Source organism: Haematobia irritans, chromosome 3 (genome assembly GCF_050003625.1).
Source record: "Haematobia irritans isolate KBUSLIRL chromosome 3, ASM5000362v1, whole genome shotgun sequence".
NCBI lineage: Eukaryota > Metazoa > Arthropoda > Insecta > Diptera > Muscidae > Haematobia > Haematobia irritans.
Window position 1 is genome coordinate 61,978,124 of NC_134399.1, and position 21,763 is coordinate 61,999,886.

At 33.3% G+C, this 21,763-nt stretch overlaps 1 protein-coding gene across 1 annotated transcript in view; it reads left to right on the forward strand.

Moving 5' to 3' along the window:
- Positions 1–21,763, forward strand: part of LOC142232130 (uncharacterized) — an 825,742-nt gene that overhangs the window by 635,102 nt on the left and 168,877 nt on the right. The window contains exon 7 of the mRNA XM_075302843.1: positions 19,325–20,321. Within this exon, the coding sequence (XP_075158958.1) occupies positions 19,325–20,321 (997 nt within the window). The remainder of the gene's footprint in view (positions 1–19,324; positions 20,322–21,763) is intronic.

Sequence of the window (21,763 nt, forward strand, 5' to 3'; positions counted from 1 at the left end):
CCTCACATTTAAAGACTATTTCATTAATTTTAGATTTTTTATACCCTAAACCACATAGTGGTCAGGGTATAATAAGTTTGATCGGCCAAAAAATGTGACTATGTGATTTTAGACCCCATAAAATATATACCGATCGACTCAGAATCACCTCCTGAGTCGATCTAGCGCTTGGTGTCCGTCCGTCCGTCTGTCCATGTATTTGTTGTTCACAGGATTCCGGTCGCAATTATTTACCGATTTTGATGAAATTTGGTACAGGGAGTTTTTTGGGCACACGGACGAACGCTAAAGAAATCGGATCAAATTTAGATATAGCTCCCATATATATTTATCGCCCGATTTCGACAAATGGGGTCACGTTGCGCGTTTATTCAAACGGATCGTCACCAAATTTGCCAAAAGGCAATCTTTTCCATCGCTCTTCAAGTCTGCAAAATTGCATCCAAATCGGTTCAGATTTAGATATAGCTCTCATATATATGTATCGCCCGATTTTGCCAAATTTGGCCACAAGACCTTTATTTATCAACCGATCTTACTCAAAGTTGGCTAAATATAATCTTCTATAGCACTAACTATATGTGCAAAAAATCATTGAAATCGGTTCAGATTTAGCTATAGCTCCCATATATATGTACCGCCCGATTTTTCTAAATTTGGCCATAAAACCCTTATTTATCAACCGATCTTACCAAATTTGGCTAAATGTAGTCTTCTATAGCACTAACTATATGTGCAAAAAATTATCGAAATCGGTTCAGATTTAGATATAGCTCCCATATATATGTATAGCCCGATTTTCCCAAATTTGGCCATAGAACCCTTATTTATTTATTCAGTCCTCTGTAGTACTAACTATATGTGCAAAATTTCATCGAAATCGGTTCAGATGTAGATATAGCTCCCATATATGTATCACCCGATTTTGAAAAATTCGCCCCTAATAACCTTATGTTTGACCATACAGGCCTCATTTCTTAACTGATCTTACTCAAATCTTGCACAAGGTAACCTTTTGTGGTATTAATCATACCCGCAAAATATTATGCAAATTGGTTCAGATTTAGATATAGCTTCCATATATATGCATCGCTCGATTTTCCCAAATTTGGCCATAGCACTCTTATTTATTAACCAATGGTACCCAAATTTCAAATTTTTTATGTACTATCCGATTGTATTTATACGTACTTATATCTCTTACATAAGAATATTGCTGGATTTTTACAAATTTGTATTTATTACCCACACTAATTTAACGATTTTCTCTTTTTTAATAATGGGCCCAATCAACGCAGCCAGTGTTGCTAGAAGTAAGGGAAATTCCCTATATGTAGGGTTTTTCTAATATTTAGCGTCTGGTAGGGACGTAGGGCCACAATGTAGGACATTTCACTCAACACAATTTGTAATAATTTTTACATTTTGGTGGCTCTAGAGGAGGAAATTAGAAGCCGGCAAGGCTTGATCTTTAACAATGTGTGGTAAACTTTATTCTTGTAGAGAATTTTGTCAACATTTTATTTCTATAGAACATTTTGTCAAAGTTGTATTTCTATAGAAATTTTTTTCAAAATATTATTTCTATAAACATTTTTCTCAAAATTTTATTACTGTGGAATTTTTTCTCAAAGTTTTATTTCTATAGAATTTTTTGTAAAAATTTTATTTCTATAGAAAAATTTCTCACAAAAATTTGTTTATAGAAATTTTTTCCAAAATTTTATTTTTATAGAATTAGAATAGAATTAGAATTCTACCAACTGTGGCAACCGTGGTGGTAATACAAATTTATATTCTAAGTTATATACGTTGCATATTCATGTTTTAAGATAATAAAGAATTTAGAACCATTTTTGTTTTGTAAAATTTTTTAAATTTAACGAAAAATATAGTAGGGAAAATTGTTTGGGAATGTATGGGAAAGTAGGGAACTTTTTTTGTCCTTGTAGGGTAAACCGAACATTTTCCGTGGCAACATTGACTATGAGCTATAGTCAGATTGACACAAAACACCCATAGACTTGTACCCCTTAATTTTCTTAAATATGCAACTGCGGTTTATCTCCCAGACCTATATGTTACCCCACAAATGCTTATGATTACTAATTCTGTAAGGGAGGTTTAGGGTATGATATAGTCGGCCCCGCCCGACTTTCTACTTTACTTACTTGTTTTAGAATTGACACGAGCCTTCTTTCATGAAAAGATTTTTATTCATTTTTAAGTTGAATCACTTAACTATAAGGACAAAACGACTTTATCGGCTTTTGGACAAGGAAAACACTTTAAGAGAAATTCACAGATGCTATTATAACCAAAATTCGCGTTCGTATTTTAAGGAGATGAAATCTTTGGCCTCATGGCAATATTTTTTCAGTGCACAAAGCCATTCACATCTTCTATTTTAATTTAGTAATATCGTAATAACTTTAGGATATTATAATAAAATAAAAAATAAAATAAAATAAAACAAATATATACGGCCGTAAGTTCGGCCAGGCCGAAGCTTATGTACCCTCCATCATGGATTGCGTAGAAACTTCTTCTAAACACTGCCATCCAGAATCGAATTACTTAAGTTGCGGTAACGCTTGCCGATGGCAAGGTATCTTAAAACCTCCTAACACCATCTTCTAAATTGTATGTAAGTCCATACGTGGTATATATTAAATCAAAAAAGATCGATCCAATGCGTATATAATTCAGTTTGACAAAGTAAACATAAAATTTTGACAAAATTTTCTACAGAAATAAAATTTTAACACAATTTTCTATAGAAATAAAATTTTCACAAAATTTTCTATAGAAATAAAATTTTGACAAAAATTTCTGCAGAAATAAAATTTTAACAAAATTTTCTATAGAAATAAACTTTTGACAAAATTTCCTATAGAAATAAAATCTTGGTAGATTATTTTTGGCTCGAGTGGCAACCATGATTATGAACCGAATAAAATTTGAACAAAATTTTCTATACACCCTCAAAAAAAATCGCCTCTTTAACATATGTTCCAAACATATTTTGCAGGAAGCACATATATTATTGGATACTGCCGAAACATTAACATATTTGTTTTATGTGAACATATTATATGTTTGGAAGCATTTTGAGCCCAAAAATATTATATGCTTGGAAGAATTTTCCCAAAGACGATTGTGCTCATTCCCTAACATACTCGTAATTCTCACTTCCACGAAATATTTTAGTTCTTGACACCTTTTTCTGTAATACAAATAATGTTGAAGAAATTATTCACTTTTATAATTTATTTAAATTTTACCTTTCGCCTGCACGGAGAATCGAACCGAGGACCATACAGTTTGTAAGCCAACACACTATCCACTGGGCTACGTAGCTGTTATAGTCACCAGCATGCAAAGGGGCGTGGGTTCAATCCCTGCTCCGACCGAACACCATTGGCTTTTTTTTTATTTACGCATTTATATTTATACTATATTAAATTTTTATAATGAAACTTCGAAATGTGGGTTATTAAAGATTTATAGTCAGTAACAGTGCTTGATATAAACGAAATTGACTGATTTTTGGATAACATATTATTTTTTTATTGCAAAATAACAATTTTGTAACAAAAACCTGTTTTTGGTACAAAACTTTAAAATTTGGAAGGAATTCAAAAACTCTAACAAAAGAAGAACGTGGAGTCGAGTAAAAACATACATAAATAATTTTATAATTAATATAAACATAAATTTATTTAGGCGTGAACAGTTTTTTTACTGGCATTTAACACCATCGCTCTAAAATGCCTTTTATTTTTCTTTAATAATTCATTTTAAAGAAAATAATCTTTTTAAATTGTTTTAGCTGCAAAACTCGAACTTAATGCCCGCTTTTATATTTGAAGGTGTCCGTCAACTCCTCGTGGACTACTTATTAATAAAGAGGAACTAAACTTTGTTTTTATACATTTTACTGTGTAATTTTTCACTATTTCCTCCTTATTTCATTTTACTGTCCCAACTCTTTTTTTTTATGAAGACCCCTGATTTCTTTTAACGAACCAAAAAAAATTGTGCCCATAATGCCAAAATGATAAACAAAACACATGTCCACACATACATAAAATGCTGCTCTCACGGCGAAAACACATGCTGTTTTTTTTTTAATGTCTATTCTCTTGGTTCCGAATGTCTGTTCTCTTTATTCAAATTAAATAATATTTAGACTTAAGCATATCAAATTTTTGGCGTTATCATAAACCAGTTTTCCGAAACAACATACAAGCGGTTTCATAGAAATTGTTCTCTTTTGATTCTTTCGCTGTGTTATGTTGATATCATTTGTCAACTCTCCCGGTTTCCATCTCTATTTCTTTCTCTATACTCTCTCTCTCTCTCTCTGTCGCTTTGAATAAAATATCACAACATATGTATGTTTAGTCGAAATTTGTAAATTTATACATGTTTGCATTCACACATATGATTTTTATGAAACATTCATGTCCCAAACATAATATATTCTAACATATTAACATAGATGTCCCAAACTTTTAGTGTTAGTTTAGGAACATTGCATGTTTGCACTTAAATATATTGTGTTTTAAAATTGTGCCCGAAACACATTTTGTTTATATCGGAACATATGAAAAACATATTTTTCTAAGAGTGTAGAAATAAAATTTTGACAAAATTTTCTATAGAAATAAAATTTTGACAATGATGAAAACTTTATTATGAACCGAATAAAATTTTAACAAAATTTTCTCTAGAAATAAAATTTTGACAAAATTTTCTATAGAAATAAAATTTTGACAAAATTTTCTATAGAAAGAAAATTTTGTTAGATTATTTTTAGCTCTAGTGGCAACCATGATTATGAACCGATATGGACCAATTTTTGTGTGATTGGACCAATTTTGGTATGGTTGTCAGCGACGATATACTAACACCACGTTCCTAATTTTAACCGGATCGCATGAATTTTGCTCCTCCAAGAGGCTCCGGAGGTCAAATCTGGAGAACGTTTTATATGGGGGCTATATATAATTATGGACCGATATGGACCAATTGTGGCACGGTTGTTAAAGATCATATACTAACACCATGTTCCAAATTACAACCAGATTGGAAGGAATTTGCTTCTCTTGGAGACTTCGCAAGCCAAATCTGGGGATCGGTTTATATGGGGGCTATATATAATTATGAACCGATGTGGACCAATTTTACATGGTTGGTAGAGACCATATACCAACATCATGTACCAAATTTCAAGTGGATCGGATGAAATTTGTTTCTCTTTGAGGCACCGCAACCCAAATCTGGGGATCGGTTTATATGGGCGCTATATATAATTATGGACCGATGTGGACCAATTTTTGCACGGTTGCTAGAGACCATATACCAATACCATGTACCAAATTTCAGCCGGATCGGATGCAATTTGCTTCTCTTTGAGGCTCCGCAAGCCAAATCTGGGGATCGGTTTATATGGGAGCTATATATAATTATGGACCGATGTGAACCAATTTTTGTATTATTGTTAGAGACCATATACCAACATTATGTACCAAATTTCAGCCGGATCGGATGAAATTTTCTTCTCTTTGAGGCTCCGCAAGACAAATGATAATATAATTTACATCCAACATATTATTAAATCTATGCAGGAAACAAAAAGGAGGTCGCGTTTATATTATTGCCATATTTTTTCCCGTCAATCAATGTAAGAAGCCAAAAAAAGAAATCACCAAAAGTATCTAAGGTAGGGATACAAGAAAAATTTGTCGCTCACTTTGATGTAAGTAGATTCAAAGCGAAGTAGTTAAGTAAAGTGCGTTAATTAATTCTAAGTATTTTTACCACCACAAGATCATTGTCTAGACACAGTGTTGTCAGATACCGAAAACAATAACACTAGTTTACAATTTTCTTTTCATGTACACTATTTGAGAAGCAACTTTTCATATGTATTTTGAAAATGAAAAAAAATTAAAAAAAAAAATATGGAAAAGTTCTTGTGATGTCCCGTGAAAAACGAGCGAAAACTAAAATAACAGGATATAACGAAAACTGTTCCACAAAAGAAAATTTAAACATTTTTTTTCGAGTTCAGCAGATAAAAATACATAAGAAAAGTCGACTCTCATCAAGTGTACATTTTCAGTGTAAACTAGTGAAATTAAATAGAATATATTAATTTTTTCATTTAATTTTGTCTTACTTGTTTTGAATGATTTTAAACAATTTTTTAGACTAGACAACAAGCGAATGCTTTTGATGACTATTGCCGAAATGAAAAATTATGTTTGCAACCACATATTATTTTTGTTGGCGACTTCAAATCTTTACGAGCCTATATAACGTTATGTGACAAAAAGTACTATTTTGAAGATCCGCTCCAAGCCATAGAAAACTGTTTTTACCTGTATATGGGTCTCAACATCAAATACCCTACGGAATGTAATATGGTTTGGAATTTTATACAAAAGTATATTTTTAAGATATTAACCAAATACGATTCTAACAATATAAGAATAAAATCGGTGTTCTACAGCTTAAATGACTCTAACTAATCTAAAACCTTACAACAATATTTTATTTTAATTCTACATTTATTTACAACTATATGTATTAAACATGTATTGTATTTTTTGTTCATTATCATTTGATACATTTTGCAGCTATTCTGAGCATTTAAGAACATTGCATAAACGCGAAACACGATTTAAATGTAACATAGACAACTGCAACAGAATTTTTTTCTAATATCCATACTCATTTGAAGCACACAAAACGAATGCACTTCGAAGTTATTGGACAACATATAGAAATTGAGAATAACTTAGAAAATATATCACCTGTAAATTGTTGGTCACATGTGTCTATATCCGCTACTGGCGAAGAATTTGTTGTTTGGGATTACTAAATATTTAATGTTTATATGCTTTTATTTTCCGTTTTTATGAATACACAATAAATTAATTTAAAAACTTAAAATATTTTGAATGAGTTTTCTTTAAAATTTTGCACGGTTTTCGTGCTAAACAAATAGTACTGATACCAAAATATTGGTTGCCTCGATAATTCAACATATTATTAGCATAGACAACAGTTGATTGTTCTAACCACATAATAAATCGAATTGGTTGTGATTGCCAATATATGGTTCATCTACTCATATATTAGTTATCCAAACAAATGTGTTTCAAGTTATGTCACACAACAGTTGGTTGTAGTAACAAATTATGTCAGTTATTTCTTGGTAGTAGCTGGAACCAAATATATCGGTTGGCAAAAGAATTGGTTGTCCCAACAAATTTGTTTTCTATGTGTACTGAGCCAAAACACATACTTGTGCCAAATTTGAAGTCGATTGGACTAAAACTGCGACCTAGGCATGGCTATATCGACTCAGGAGCCCACCCTGAGCATTTTTGCCAAAGACACCATGTGTCCATCTCGTCTCCTTCTGGGTGTATATCTATGTTTTATATATGTATATGATTTTGTTTTTATCGGTCCATTTGGTAAGGCCTCCATATGGACCGATTTCAGATCTTGAGGGTACAAAAGGTGCACTGATCATGAAAATTGCTTGAAACTACTCGTACTCATTTAAATAATTGAGGTAAAAATCTACAGATTTTAGATTTCAAATCAAGGCGTTATTTCATAATTTTCTTGCACACTTACAAGACATGTTTATGTTTCCTTTAAAACCATTCCAAAAAAAATGGTTCTTAAAAATCCAGAATCTGATCTAGTCTTCATAGGTAAAATCTTTACATTTATCTTCGGGAAACGTACTGGTTGAACTGATCTGCTTGGGAAAGTAGCTGTCATCAAACCACCCTGAAATTTTCAAAGGAAACTATTATTGTTATTTGATTCATGGTGGTGGGTATTCGATCGAACTTACTGCTGTACATACTTGTTTATGAAGATCCCTTTGAAATTCTTATATATTTTTCGCTGTTTTATTTTTACTTTTCTTTCTTGTTTCAATATAATTTCTTTTGTCTGAATATGATACACAAAATTCATACCCACACATACATAAAATGCTGATCTCAAGACAAAAACACAACTTCTTTTCTCAAATGTCTATACTCTATGTTCCGAATGTGGATTCTCTTTACTCTGAATACACATGTTCAAATAAAATAATATGTAGACATCAACATATCAAATTTTTGGCGAAGCCTTCTATCCTTATTTTTTTCACTCGCTCTCTGAATAGAATATCGCAACATATATATGTTTACTCGTAATTTCTAAATACATATATGTTTACATTCAGACATGCTATTTTTATGAAACATTGATGGCCCAAACACAATATATTCCAACATATTAACATGTGTGTCAAGCAATTTACGCTAATTTAGGAACATTATATTTTTATACCCTCCACCATAGGGTATATTAACTTTGTCATGCCGTTTGTAACACATCGAAATATTGCTCTAAGACCCCATAAAGTATATATACTCTGGGTCGTGGTGAAATTCTGAGTCGATCTGAGCATGCCTGAACTTCCGAACGAAACAAGCTATCGACTTGAAACTTGGCACAAGTAGTTGTTATTGATGTAGGTCGGATCGGACGGACCCCCAAATTTGGCTTGCGATTACTTTAGAGAAGCAAATTTCATCCGATCCGGCTGAAATTTGGTACATGGTGTTAGTATATGGTCTCTAACAACCATGCAAAAATTGGTCCGCATCGGTCCATAATTATATATAGTGCCCATATAAACCGATCCCCCGATTTCGCTTTCGGAGCCTCTAAGAGAACCAAATTTCAGCCGGATCGGATGAAATTTGGTACATGGTATTGATCCGATTTGGGGATCTCAAAGAAACGAAGATTTCATCCATTCCGGCTGAAATTTGGTACTTGGTGTTGGTATATGTTCTTTAATGACCATGCAAAAATTGGTCCATATCGGTCCATAATTATATATAGCCCCCATATAAATCGATTCCCAGATTTGTCCTCTGGAGCCTCTTGGAGGAGCGAAATTCATCCGATCCGGTTGAAATTTGCAACGTGGTGTTAGTATAAGGCCGCTAATATCCATGCTAAAATTGGTCCATATCGGTCTATAGTTATATATAGCCGATCCCCAATCACACAAAAATTGGTCCATATCGGTTCATATTCATAGTTGCCACTCGAGCCAAAAATAATCTACCAAAATTTTATTTTTATGGAAAACATTGTCAAAATGTTATTTCTATAGAAAATTTTGTCAAAATTTTATTTTTATGGTAAACATTGTCAAAATTTTATTTCTATAGAAAATTTTGTAAAAATTTTATTTCGATAGAAGATTTTGTCAAAATTTTATTTCGATAGAAAATTTTGTCAAAATTTTATTTCTATAGAAATTTTTTTCCAAATTTTATTTTGTCAAAATTTTATTTCTATAGAAACTTTAAACTTAATTATATACGTATTTAATCGGTCTTTTTTAGTTTAATATATACCACGTATGGACTATGTGGTATATATTACGGTGTTAGCAAGTTTTAAGATACCTTGCCATCGGCAAGTGTTACCGCAACCCAAGTAATTCGATTGTGAAAGACAGTCTTCAGTAGAAGCTTCTATGCAATCTATGGTGGAGGGTATATAAGCTTCGGCCTGGCCGAGCTTACGGCCGTATATACTTGTTATACTTAAAAAAATATTGCGTGTTAAAAAATTCTGCCTGAAACACATTTTGTTTACATCGGAATATATGAAAATTATATTTTTCTTTTAGTGTAGATATTGCCTCTATGTAAACCGATCAATAACTAATGTGGCTTATATAAGTATCCAATCTACCATTCATCTAACATAAGGTCATTGGTAATAAATTTTAAGAAAACTGGCTATCGTTAACTGTTACACAAAACCCAAGGAATTCAATTGAGGATGACAGTCTTTAGTGGATTTTTGTACGCAATCTATAGCGGATGATACTAAAAATTTCTTATGGCTGCACTTTCGACTGTATATACTTGTGTTTTATCTAATAATTTTCAAAATTTTTAATCCAATCTCCAAATTTGATTTAATTGTAAAGTGAAGATAAGATATAATTATATATTGCATTTAGATCTTTATAATAAATCTTATTTCGCACAATGCAAACCAAAAAAAAACCAAAATCAAAAAACCCCAAGCAACAAAATACTACAATACCTAGATTTTTCTCTATTTGTATCACCATGGAAAAGTATAATAATAATATGCAAAGTAATTGTTATTACATAACAAATTCAAAAAAACAAATAGTTTTCTAAGTTTTGATATTTGTAGTTTTCCCATTACACAGTTTTGAAATCCTTTTGCCATAAATTGCAGACAAATTTTAGCAACTTTGCCAAAGAAAGAAACTGTGGCAAAACTTACATTACTCTGATGGCCGTAATGATGCAAATTGTTGGAAAATTTGAAGTGTGCTATTTCAATGACAATGTGGATGTTTTGTTCTTGTTTCACGGAATGACACTGCAATTTACATTCCACTTTTCTCATTTAGGCCCAAAAACTTTACACGCAGATTAAAATCTCTTCCGCTGTGCAATCCAAACTTTGTAATATCACTTAATTGTGGTCTAGCTCACAAACAGTGGTTGCATGGTAGTAATGCAAAAAAAAACTGTTATCCCTTTATGGTAGATGTGTACAATAATCTCCTAAAAGGATTAAAGTTGAGCAGTAGTCTGATGTAAGGACGATGTTATTTAGTTTTTTCCTTGCACTTTTTAACAAACTGATTTTCATTGTGATAAATAATAAATAATAATTATAATTATGAGAATTCCAACATTCCAGTAAAAAGGGCTTCCAAAAACGATTCGGAACGATTTGGATTCCCAACTTGGTATATTGACATAGTTAAAATTTGATTCATATCCAATGATTTCTATCCTAGCAGAAAATGAAGTTATTCCACAAACATTTCTTTTCAAGCGCATCCCGGGATCCTCCAACCATTCAAAAATACGCCAAAGTCTTTTTAAACGAAAATTTAAAAATGAATAGAAAATCAATGAACACGTGAGTAAAGTAGTAAGTAAATGACGGGCGGGACCGACTATATCACTTCCTAAACCACTCCTACTGCATTAGTAATCCAAAACGGATAGAAAACTATGTTTTTCATATGTTTCGATCAATAATACCGTTGTGCGACTTTAGTCACATTTTGCAACCTTTCTGACGTCATGCGACTTTTTGTGCGACTTTTTCAAAACATGCAAAATGTGCGTTCGAAAAGAGAAGTGCTTCAATTTGAAGCAATTTTTATAAATGGGAATTAATCGCCGTGCGCCTTACATGGATTCAACCCCAGTTTCGACCAAACAGCAAAATATGTTTCAGCGGTGGATGCTGAGCTGAGTTCAAAGCTTCTCTAAGTACACCCTCAAAAAGATCGCTTCTGTAACATATACCCCAAATACATTTTAGGTTAGGTTAGGTGGCAGCCCGATGTATCAGGCTCACTTAGACTATTCAGTCCATTGTGATACCACATTGGTGAACTTCTCTCTTATCACTAAGTGCTGCCCGATTCTATGTTAAGCTCAATGACAAGGGACCTCCTTTTTATAGCCGAGTCCGAACGGTGTACCACATTGCAGTGAAACCACTTAGAGAAGCTGTGTAACCCTCAGAAATGTCACCAGCATTACTGAGGTTGGATAATCCACGACTGAAACACTTTTGGAGTTCGGTCGAAGCAGGAATCGAACCCAAAAATAGCTCCTGTCATATTATTTTGCTCTTCGAATATGATTGTGACGATCATGTTTCTGCGTGTACCACAATACAAACAATATTTTGTTTGGACCAATTTTGAAAATATATATGCTTGAAGCAGAATTTGCGATTTTTTTTGAGGGTGTATGTGCTTTAGGGAATTAGCTAAGGGTTCTAAATTTACTAAATTTGGGTGATTGTAGCAGCTTAAAGAAGAAACTTCACCTCATTTCAGAATCCACCCACAATAGAATTAAAAAAAGAAAGATCGCTTCTGTAACATATACCCCAAGTACATTTTAGGTTAGGTTAGGTGGCAGCCCGATGTATCAGGCTCACTTAGACTATTCAGTCCATTGTGATACCACATTGGTGAACTTCTCTCTTATCATTGAGTGCTGCCCGATTCTATGTTAAGCTCAATGACAAGGGACCTCCTTTTTATAGCCGAGTCCGAACGGCGTACCACATTGCAGTGAAACCACTTAGAGAAGCTGTATAACCCTTAGAAATGTCACCAGCATTACTGAGGTAGGATAATCCACGACTGAAACACTTTTGGAGTTCGGTCGAAGTAGGAATCGAACCCAAAAATAGCTCCTGTCATATTATTTTGCTCTTCGAATATGATTGTGACGATCATGTTTCTGCGTGTACCACAATACAAACAATATTTTGTTTGGACCAATTTTGAAAATATATATGCTTGAAGCAGAATTTGCGATTTTTTTTGAGGGTGTATGTGCTTTAGGGAATTAGCTAAGGGTGCTAAATTTACTAAATTTGGGTGATTGTAGCAGCTTAAAGAAGAAACTTCACCTCATTTCAGAATCCACCCACAATAGAATTAATGAAAAATCTGTTAAAAAATCCAAAAACGTTGGAATTGACATGTGTACACGTTTTAACATATTATGTTAAGTTCGCAGCATCTGGCGAAAATAATAATTTGTTAATTAATTTTCCTTAACAAAAAGTTATAAAGAAAATAAACTTTTCGAATTGATGGTGTGGATTATTCCCCTTTCAAGTCATTATAAAATGTGCTACTAAAAATGTACATTTGATGAGAGGTGAGTTTTCTTATGTATTTTGATCTGCTGAATTCGAAAAAAAAAAATTAAAAAACAAATTATGGAACAGTTTTTGAGATATCCCGTTATTTTTAGTTTTTCGCTCTTTTTTCACTAAACGAATTTTATCTCAAGTTAGAAATGTCCGATTATATCGTTGTTAAACGAAAGCTATTGAGATGACGAATAATCGTATATAATTCGATCTGTGATAAGTTAAGTGGTTCAAATATCGATACAAAAAGGGCAAATTTTCAAAAAATCATGTTTTCCGCCGGAAAAGTACAAACCATTGAAAAAACGTCCGGTTTCTTTTCATGGTCGTAAAGATGATACTCTAGCGTAAATAAAAAGACCAACAAAAATGCATTTTTGTGAGGGTGAGTTGCTCATATTTGTATGAGTTGATATCGGATTTTTTCACTCAATTGTTTATAACTTTGTCATTTTTCGGTCGTTTTTTTATACCCTTCACCACTACTGTGGTACAGGGTATAATAAGTTTGTGCATTTGTATGTAATGCCAAGAAATAATTGTCATAGACCCATCTTTTAGTATACCGATCGGCTTAGAATTAAATTCTGAGTCGATTTAGCGATGTCCGTCTGTATGTCTGTCTGTCTGTATATGTAATTTTGTGCACAAAGTACAAGTCGCAGTTTAAGTCCGATCGTCCTCAAATTTGACATAACGTCTTTCTTCGGGTAAAAGACAATCGCTATTGGTTTTAGAAAAAATCGGTTCAGATTTAGATATAGCTGCCATATATAGTTATCACCGATTTGATCATAATTCACGTATTTATGAACCGACGTTCTTCAAATTTTATACATCTGAATGTTTTGTCAGTCCCGTAAAAACTGCCAAATATCAGCTAAATCGGTTCAGATTTATATATAGCTCCCATATATATCTTTCGCCCGATTTGGACTTATATGACCCCAAAAGCGAGAGTTTTGCCCTGATTTGCTTCAAATTTTGCACAACGAGTACGTTTAATAGTATCGTTAATTGTGCCAAATTTAGTTGAAATCGGTTCAGATTTAGATATAGCTCCCCTATATATCTTTCGTCCGATTTTGACTTATATGGCTTCAAAAGCCAGAGTTTTGGCCTGATTTGATTAAAATTTTGTACAAGTAGTACGTTTAATAGTATCGTTAATTGTGCCAAATTTAGTTGAAATCGGTTCAGATTTAGATATAGCTCCCATATATATCTTTCGACCGATTTGGAATTATATGACCCCACAGGCCAGAGTTTTGCCTTGATTTGCTTCAAATTTTGCACAACAAGTACGTTTAATAGTATCGTTAAGTGTATTTAATTTGGTTAAAATCGGTTCCGATTTAGATGTAGCTCCCATATATATCTTTCGTCCGATTTGGATTTATATGGCCTCAAAAGCCAGAGTTTTGCCCTGAGTTGCTTGAAATTTTGCACAAGGAGTACGTTTTATAGTATCGTTAATTGTGCAAAATTAAGTTGAAGTCGGTTCAGATTTAGATATAGCTCCCATATATATAATTCGCCCGATTTAGACTAATATGCCCACAGAGGCAAAAGTGCTACTCTGATTTACGTGAAATTTTGCAGAGGGAGTAGAATTGAACTTGAAACTTTGCACAGGCAGTAGAATTAAGGTTCTGCATATGCGTGTTTATTTTGGTTGAAATCGGTTCAGATTTTGATATAGCTCCCATATATATCTTTCGCCCGATTTTCGGTCATATGACCACAGAGGTCAATGTGAAGTTTTGCACAGGGAGTACATTCAACATAGTAACTATGCATGTGAAATTTGATTGCAATCGGTTCAGAATTCGATATAGATTCCATATATATGTTTTTCCTAATTAGGCAAAACTGGCCGAAATACCTACATTTTCCTTATCAAATCGCCACTGCTAAGTCGAAAACTTATCAAAGTGACTCAAATTTTCCTATTACTATATTACACATCTATCGACCGATAAATCATAAATACACTTTTGCGAAGATGCCTCAAAATTGCTTCATATTTAAATGTTTCCTATATTTATACCCTTCACCACTACTGTGGTACAGGGTATAATAAGGTTGTGCATTTGTATGTAACGCCAAGAAGGAAAAGTCTGAGACCCATCGTTTAGTATACCGATCGGCTTAGAATTAAATTCTGAGTCGATTTAGCGATGTCCGTCTGTCTGTCTGTCTGTCCGTCCGTCCGTCTGTCTGTATATGTAATTTTGTGCACAAAGCACAGGTCGCAATTTAAGTCCGATCGTCCTCAAATTTGGCATAGGGCCGTTTCTTGGGACAGAGACAATTGCTATTGGTTTTGGAAAAAATCGGTTCAGATTTAGATATAGCTGCCATATATATTTATCTCCGATTTGGTCATAGTTAGCGTGTTTATTAACCGATTTTCTTGAAACATCGTACATCCAAATATTTTATGAATCTCGAAAAGCTTGCAAAATATCAGCCAAATCGGTTCAGATTTAGATATAGCTCCCATGTATATCTTTCGTCCGATTTAGACTCATATGACCACAGAGGCCAAAGTTTTCTACCCATCTTCGTGAAATTTTGCACAGAGGGTAGAATTGACATTCTACCAATGCTTGGTAAATTTGATTGAAATCGGTTTAAATTTAGATATAGCTCCCATGTATATCTTTCGTCCGATTTGAACTTATATGGCCACAAAAGCCAGAGTTTTGCCGTGATTTGCTTCAAATTTTGTACAAGGGGTACTTTTAATAGTATCGTTAAGTATGTCAATTTTTGTTAAAATCGGTTCAGATTTAGATATATCTCACATATATATCTTTCGTCCGATTTGGACTTACGTGGTCTCAAAAGCCAGAGTTTTGCCCTGACTTACTTCAAATTTCGCACAAGCGGTACTTTTAACGATACAATTGTATGTGCACAAATATGCACTCTTAGAAAAATATGTTTTTCATATGTTCCGATATAAACAAAATGTGTGTTCGGCCACAATTTTAAAACACAATATATTTAAGTGCAAACATGTAATGTTCCAAAACTAACACTAAATATTTGGGACATCTATGTTAATATGTTAGAATATATTATGTTTGGGGCATGAATGTTTCATAAAAATCATATGTGTGAATGCAAACATATATAAATTTACAAATTTCGATTAAACATACATATGTTGAGATATTTTATTCAAAGCGACAGAGAGAGTATAGAGAAAGAAATAGATATGGAGAGTTGACGAAAGATATCAACATAACACAGCGAAAGAATCAAAAGAGAACAATTTCTGTGAAACCCGCTTGTATGTTGTTTCGGAAAACTGTTTTATGATAGGCCAAAAATTTGATATGCTTAAGTCTAAATATTATTTAATTTGAATAAAGAGAATAGACATTCGGAACCAAGAGAATAGACATTTGAAAAACAAACAGCATATGTTTTCGCCTTGAGAGCAGCATTTTATGTATGTGTGGATATGTGTTTTGTTTATCATTTTGGCATTATGGGCACAATTTTTTTCTTGGTTCGTTAAAAGAAATCAGGGGTCTTCATAAAAATAACGAAAGGGCACCATACTCTTTTTAGAGTTGGGACAGTAAAATGAAATAAGGAGGAAATAGTGAAAAATTACACAGTAAAATTTATAAAAAAAAAACAAAGTTTAGTCCCTCTTTATTAATAAGTAGTCCACGAGGAGTTGACGGACACCTTCAAATATAAAAGCGGGCATTAAGTTCGAGTTTTGAAGCTAAAACAATTTAAAAAGTTTATTTTCTTTAAAATGAATTATTAAAGAAAAATAAAAGGCATTTTAGAGCGATGGTGTTAAATGCTAGTAAAAAACTGTTCACGCCTAAATAAATTTATGTTTATATTATAAAATTATTTATGTATGTTTATACTCGACTCCACGTTCTTCTTTTGTTAGAGTTTTTGAATTCCTTCCAAATTTTAAAGTTTTGTACCAAAAACAGTTTTTTGTTACAAAATTGTTATTTTTGCAATAAAAAAATAATTTTTTATCCAAAAATCAGTCTATTTCGTTTATATCAAGCACTGTTACTGGCTATAAATCTTTAATAACCCACATATCGAAGTTTCATTATAAAAATTTAATATAGTATAAATATAAATATAAATGTAAATGTGTAAAAAAAGTGTTCGGAGCAGGGATTGAACCCACGACCCTTTCATGCAAAGGGTCGTGGGTTCAATCCCAATCAAGGCAGACATGCTAACCACTGCTCCACGTGGCAAACAAATGTATGCAAACTATGCTATATAAATGTAATAAATAAATAAATGTAATAAATGTAATTATCTGCTGGTGACTATAACAGCTACGTAGCCCAGTGGATAGTGTGTTGGCTTACAAACTGTATGGTCCTCGGTTCGATTCTCCGTGCGGGCGAAAGGTAAAATTTAAAAAATTTATAAAAGTGGATAATTTCTTCAACATTATTTGTATTACAGAAAAAGGTGCCAAGAACTAAAATATTTCTTGGAAGTGAAAATTACGAGTATGTTAGGGAATGAGCACAATCGTCTTTGGGAAAACTTCTTCCAAGCATATAATATTTTTGGGCTCAAAATGCTTCCAAACATATAATATGTTCACATAAAACAAACATATTAATGTTTCGGCAGTATCCAATAATATATGTGCTTCCTGCAAAATATGTTTGGAACATATGTTAAAGAAGCGATTTTTTTGAGGGTGTGGTCACAATCCGATTTGAACTTATATGGCCTCAAAATCCAGGGTTTTGCCGTGATTTGCTTCTAATTTCGCACAAGGAGTACGTTTAGTAGTATCGGTAATTGTGCCACATTTGGTTGAAATCGGTTCAGATTTAGATATGAATCCCATATATATACCTTCCGTCCGAATTGCACTCATATGACCAGGGGGCCAAAGTCATACTCCCATTTACGTGAAATTTCGCATAGATAGCAGAATTGTTATTCTAACTATACATGTCAAATTTAGTCAAAATCGGTTCAGATTATATATAGCTCCCATATATACGTACATCAGAGTTGGGGAAATATGGTAGACTGTTACACATTTTAGACCTATTGTCTCCTTTATATAGCTTCCAGCAAATGTGAAGTAGTTGAGATGGTAACACAAATTTTGGCCTACATAGGGGTGAAGGGTATAATATAGTCGGCCCCACCCGACTTTAGACTTTACTTACTTGTTTTTAATGGTTTGTACTTTTCTGGCGGAAAAGGGTCACTGTAAAACATGATTTGCGTTTTGCATCAATATTTTTTTAACCACTTAACTTATTACAGATCCAATTATACACGATTGTTCGCCATCTCAATACCTTTCATTTATGTATCAACAACGATATAATAGAACATTTCTAACTCGAGATATAATTTGTTTAGTGAAAAAAGAGCGAAAAACTAAAAATAACTGGAAATCTCAAATACAGTTCCATAAAAAAATTTAAATTTTTTTTCGAATTCAGCTTATCAAAATACATAAGAAAAGTAACATATTATCAAATGTACATAACAAAAATTTTATTTTGTAAACTAGTGCAATTATATTCTGATTTTACTGATTCATATTTGATTTTAGCTGCTAAACTTGAACTTAGAACTTTAAGGAGAACTACTATGCCTCGGTCACGGCTTCAAACTCCAACAACGAATTTACCTTTGCCCATCTATTTACAATTTTTCGATAATTTCTCTTTAAATTATTCACACACTATTTCTAAAAATTAAGTAGGTATAACTTTATTAAACATGCCAACTTTTTCTCATTTTAAATTTTTGAGTCAAATATTTATGGCTTATGGTATAAAAAAAACATAGCACTTTAATTTATTGTATTACATATCAACCGTCCTGTGGATCTCGAATCATCTAAACGGCATTATTGCATCCAATTTTCTTGAACGCCTAGACGATTTCTCTGAAAATCAAACGAAAATGGTTCTTATAGATTCAAAACCTGATGTAGTCTCAATATGGGCAAATTTAAAATTTAGTTTCGATAACCTTTCCATATGAAACGATCTTCTTAAGGGAGTATGTTTCATCATATTCACCTAAAATATTCTCATATAATCCGTTATGAGATTTTCTCAAAGGACATTTTTATAAGGGATCCAAAAAAAGTGTCTTGATTTTGGTGGATGGGCTTTTTTACGAAACACACAAAATCATTTCGAATAAAATAGAAGGCAATATAAATATTTGAACTGGACAAATATATTTATAACACAATTCTGTGAACAAAATTAATTACTTGAGAAGAAAAACAATGACAAATGTAGTTTTCGCAGCAATATTTACCTGCGTTTTACCTTTTAGTTGAAAATATTCTAGGAAAAACAATATCCTTGTGGAATATTTTAGCATTTTTATTCAACTCTATTCAAAGGACATAGCATTCGTAATTTAACCCAACAAATCCCTTAACAAATTCCCATGAACAAAATATAAACTATGTAAAAATTTTACTTAAATTCCACATTTCTATTTCTCTTTTTCTCTTCTCCTTGTGCAGTACATCTGACAATGACTCCAGTCCTGACAAAAGGCAAATCGCTATACATGCCTGAAGCCCATACTCAGTCATCGTTTTCGGCATCATCATTACCATTCACTAGCCGTGCAGAGGCATCCGCAAAAAACCAGCAAACGACAAAACCGGAAATACTTAATCCAACAATGCATTACACGGGGGATTTCTTTGTGGAGTCTGTGTCGTTGCTGAATGCTCAAGATCGCGGTAGTTTTGTAAGTGAATCCTCTGGCAACAAGTTGCCAATTTCATGGTTCAGCACATCCCAGCAAGCAAATGGAAAACGCCAAATGAAGAATGGCCCCTTTGCTGGGGCTAGAGCGGCTAAAGGGGGCGAAGGCGTTGAATTTATACAGGAGCGAATGCCTAGTCAGGCAGAAGATGAAAATGCATTTAGCAAAAACGAATATGGCTCGTCGACGGAGGAAATGGAATCAGCTGCTGTTTCACCAGCTGCCATAACATTAGACGATGATGTGGAATACATCGGCCATATACCCACAAATATCTTTTTTAAGGATTTTGCCAAAGTACGCAAAGCTGCCTCCAAATTCAAAAGAACCGAATACGATGAGCACAATAGCAACTCCAAGAGTCATAACAACGATGACAACGCCAACACAGATAGCTTGTGGCATCAGGATAATGACGCATCAGAATCTTCGATATCCTCATCATCTTCGCTTAACTACAAAAGATCCCTTCTCTCGCTGGTATCTGGTACATCTTCTAATGAGGTCTCAACATCTACAGCTTTCGAAGAGCATCAAGCTAAAGCACCATTATCCCCATCGTCGATGGCTAAACAACGACATGCCAGAAGAGCATCGTCAAATGTCAATATTGAATCCTGTCCCAACAACAAATGGTATGGTACTGTGAAGAGTCATACTAATGCTGCGGGCGGCATTAGTAGTGAAACCAGTGGAATGTGGTGGGTTAATGAGCTCTGTGAACAGGACGATATAATTGAATTTAGGTGAGTTACATCATATGTGAGCCTTCATTGGCATATTTACAAATTTAAAATAATTCATTGTAAAATCTAATATTATACCCACAACCATAGGATGGTGATGGAGGTATAATAATTTTGTCATTCCGTTTGTAACTCGTCGATTGACCTATTTCCAATTCTAGAAAGTTTAAATATTCTTTATCCGGGAGAAATAGCATGACGATGTAATGATGTCCGTTTGTTTATCTGTTGGATTCAGTCTTGCGCTATCGTTCGCAAACCATTTTATTTATCCACACAAACTAATAACATCCGATTTGGGTTTTTGACCATCTAGACCGATTTGCTTGAAATTAGAAATCTATGAGTAAATTCAATACCCAAAGACCTGTGTCCAATTTTACACATATAACCCTATAACTCCAATTCGCTTGGAATTGGAAATCTAGATGTCTTTTAGGTCCACAAATAAGCGCCCTGAATATGGTGTACATTAGTCCATAGTTTGGTATAACCTTCATATAGACTGATCTCCCGAAATGACTTCATGGGTTTCTAGACATTTTATACGGTTTGTTTGCAATTGGAAATTTAGACTTTTTATACCCTACATCACTCTGTGGAACCGATTTGGTCAAATAGAGTTAAAACCCACAATTCGCCACATATCTTGGCCAGATCTAGTACATTTATTTTTAAAATCGCCCCTGTATAGTCAGCGTAATTGTAAAAATTATTCAAATTTTTAATAACATTTTGCTCCGTCGCAGGACATTAACCGGCTTAAATCTTTTTTTAGAGATTTTGTAAAAGTGTAAAAATTTTGTGCAAATCGGTTCAGACTTAAATATATGAATATGGGAATATAATCCCGATTGCCACAGTTGTTACAATTCTACCAAAAATTGTATTTTTTTTTTACTTTTTGGTAGATTTTTAGATTTTGCAAAATATCCCTCTCCAACTAAGAGTTACTTCAATGTTATATATGCTGTACTGTAATCCCTCAATTTACGTCGTGATTGGTTCTGGAATTTGACGACGTTAATCGAAACAACGTAAACCGAATTGAAAATTGCTCATACGTACTCCTAAGCCCATTTAATTATGTATGTATGTGCGTGTACATAATAAAAATTTCAAACATAAAGGTAAGCGTCAAATGAAAACTTTGCTTGTCTAAAATTTAGTTCTTCAGAAAAGAAATCTCTTCTTTCGGTGCGCTTCGACAATTGCATTATATATGCAATATCAAACAGAATTCGACGAATTTTCGGTAAGAATTTCAGAAATAATTGTTTCGATGTCATAATCGTTGCTACTTATTTCACTTATGAAAGGCGTTTCTGATAAAGTTGGCAAAAAATCGACGACGTAAATCGAATAGCGACGTAAACCGAGGCGACGTAAATCGAGGGATTGCTGTCGTGATACACTTACAACCAGGGATCCGGAGCGGAGCG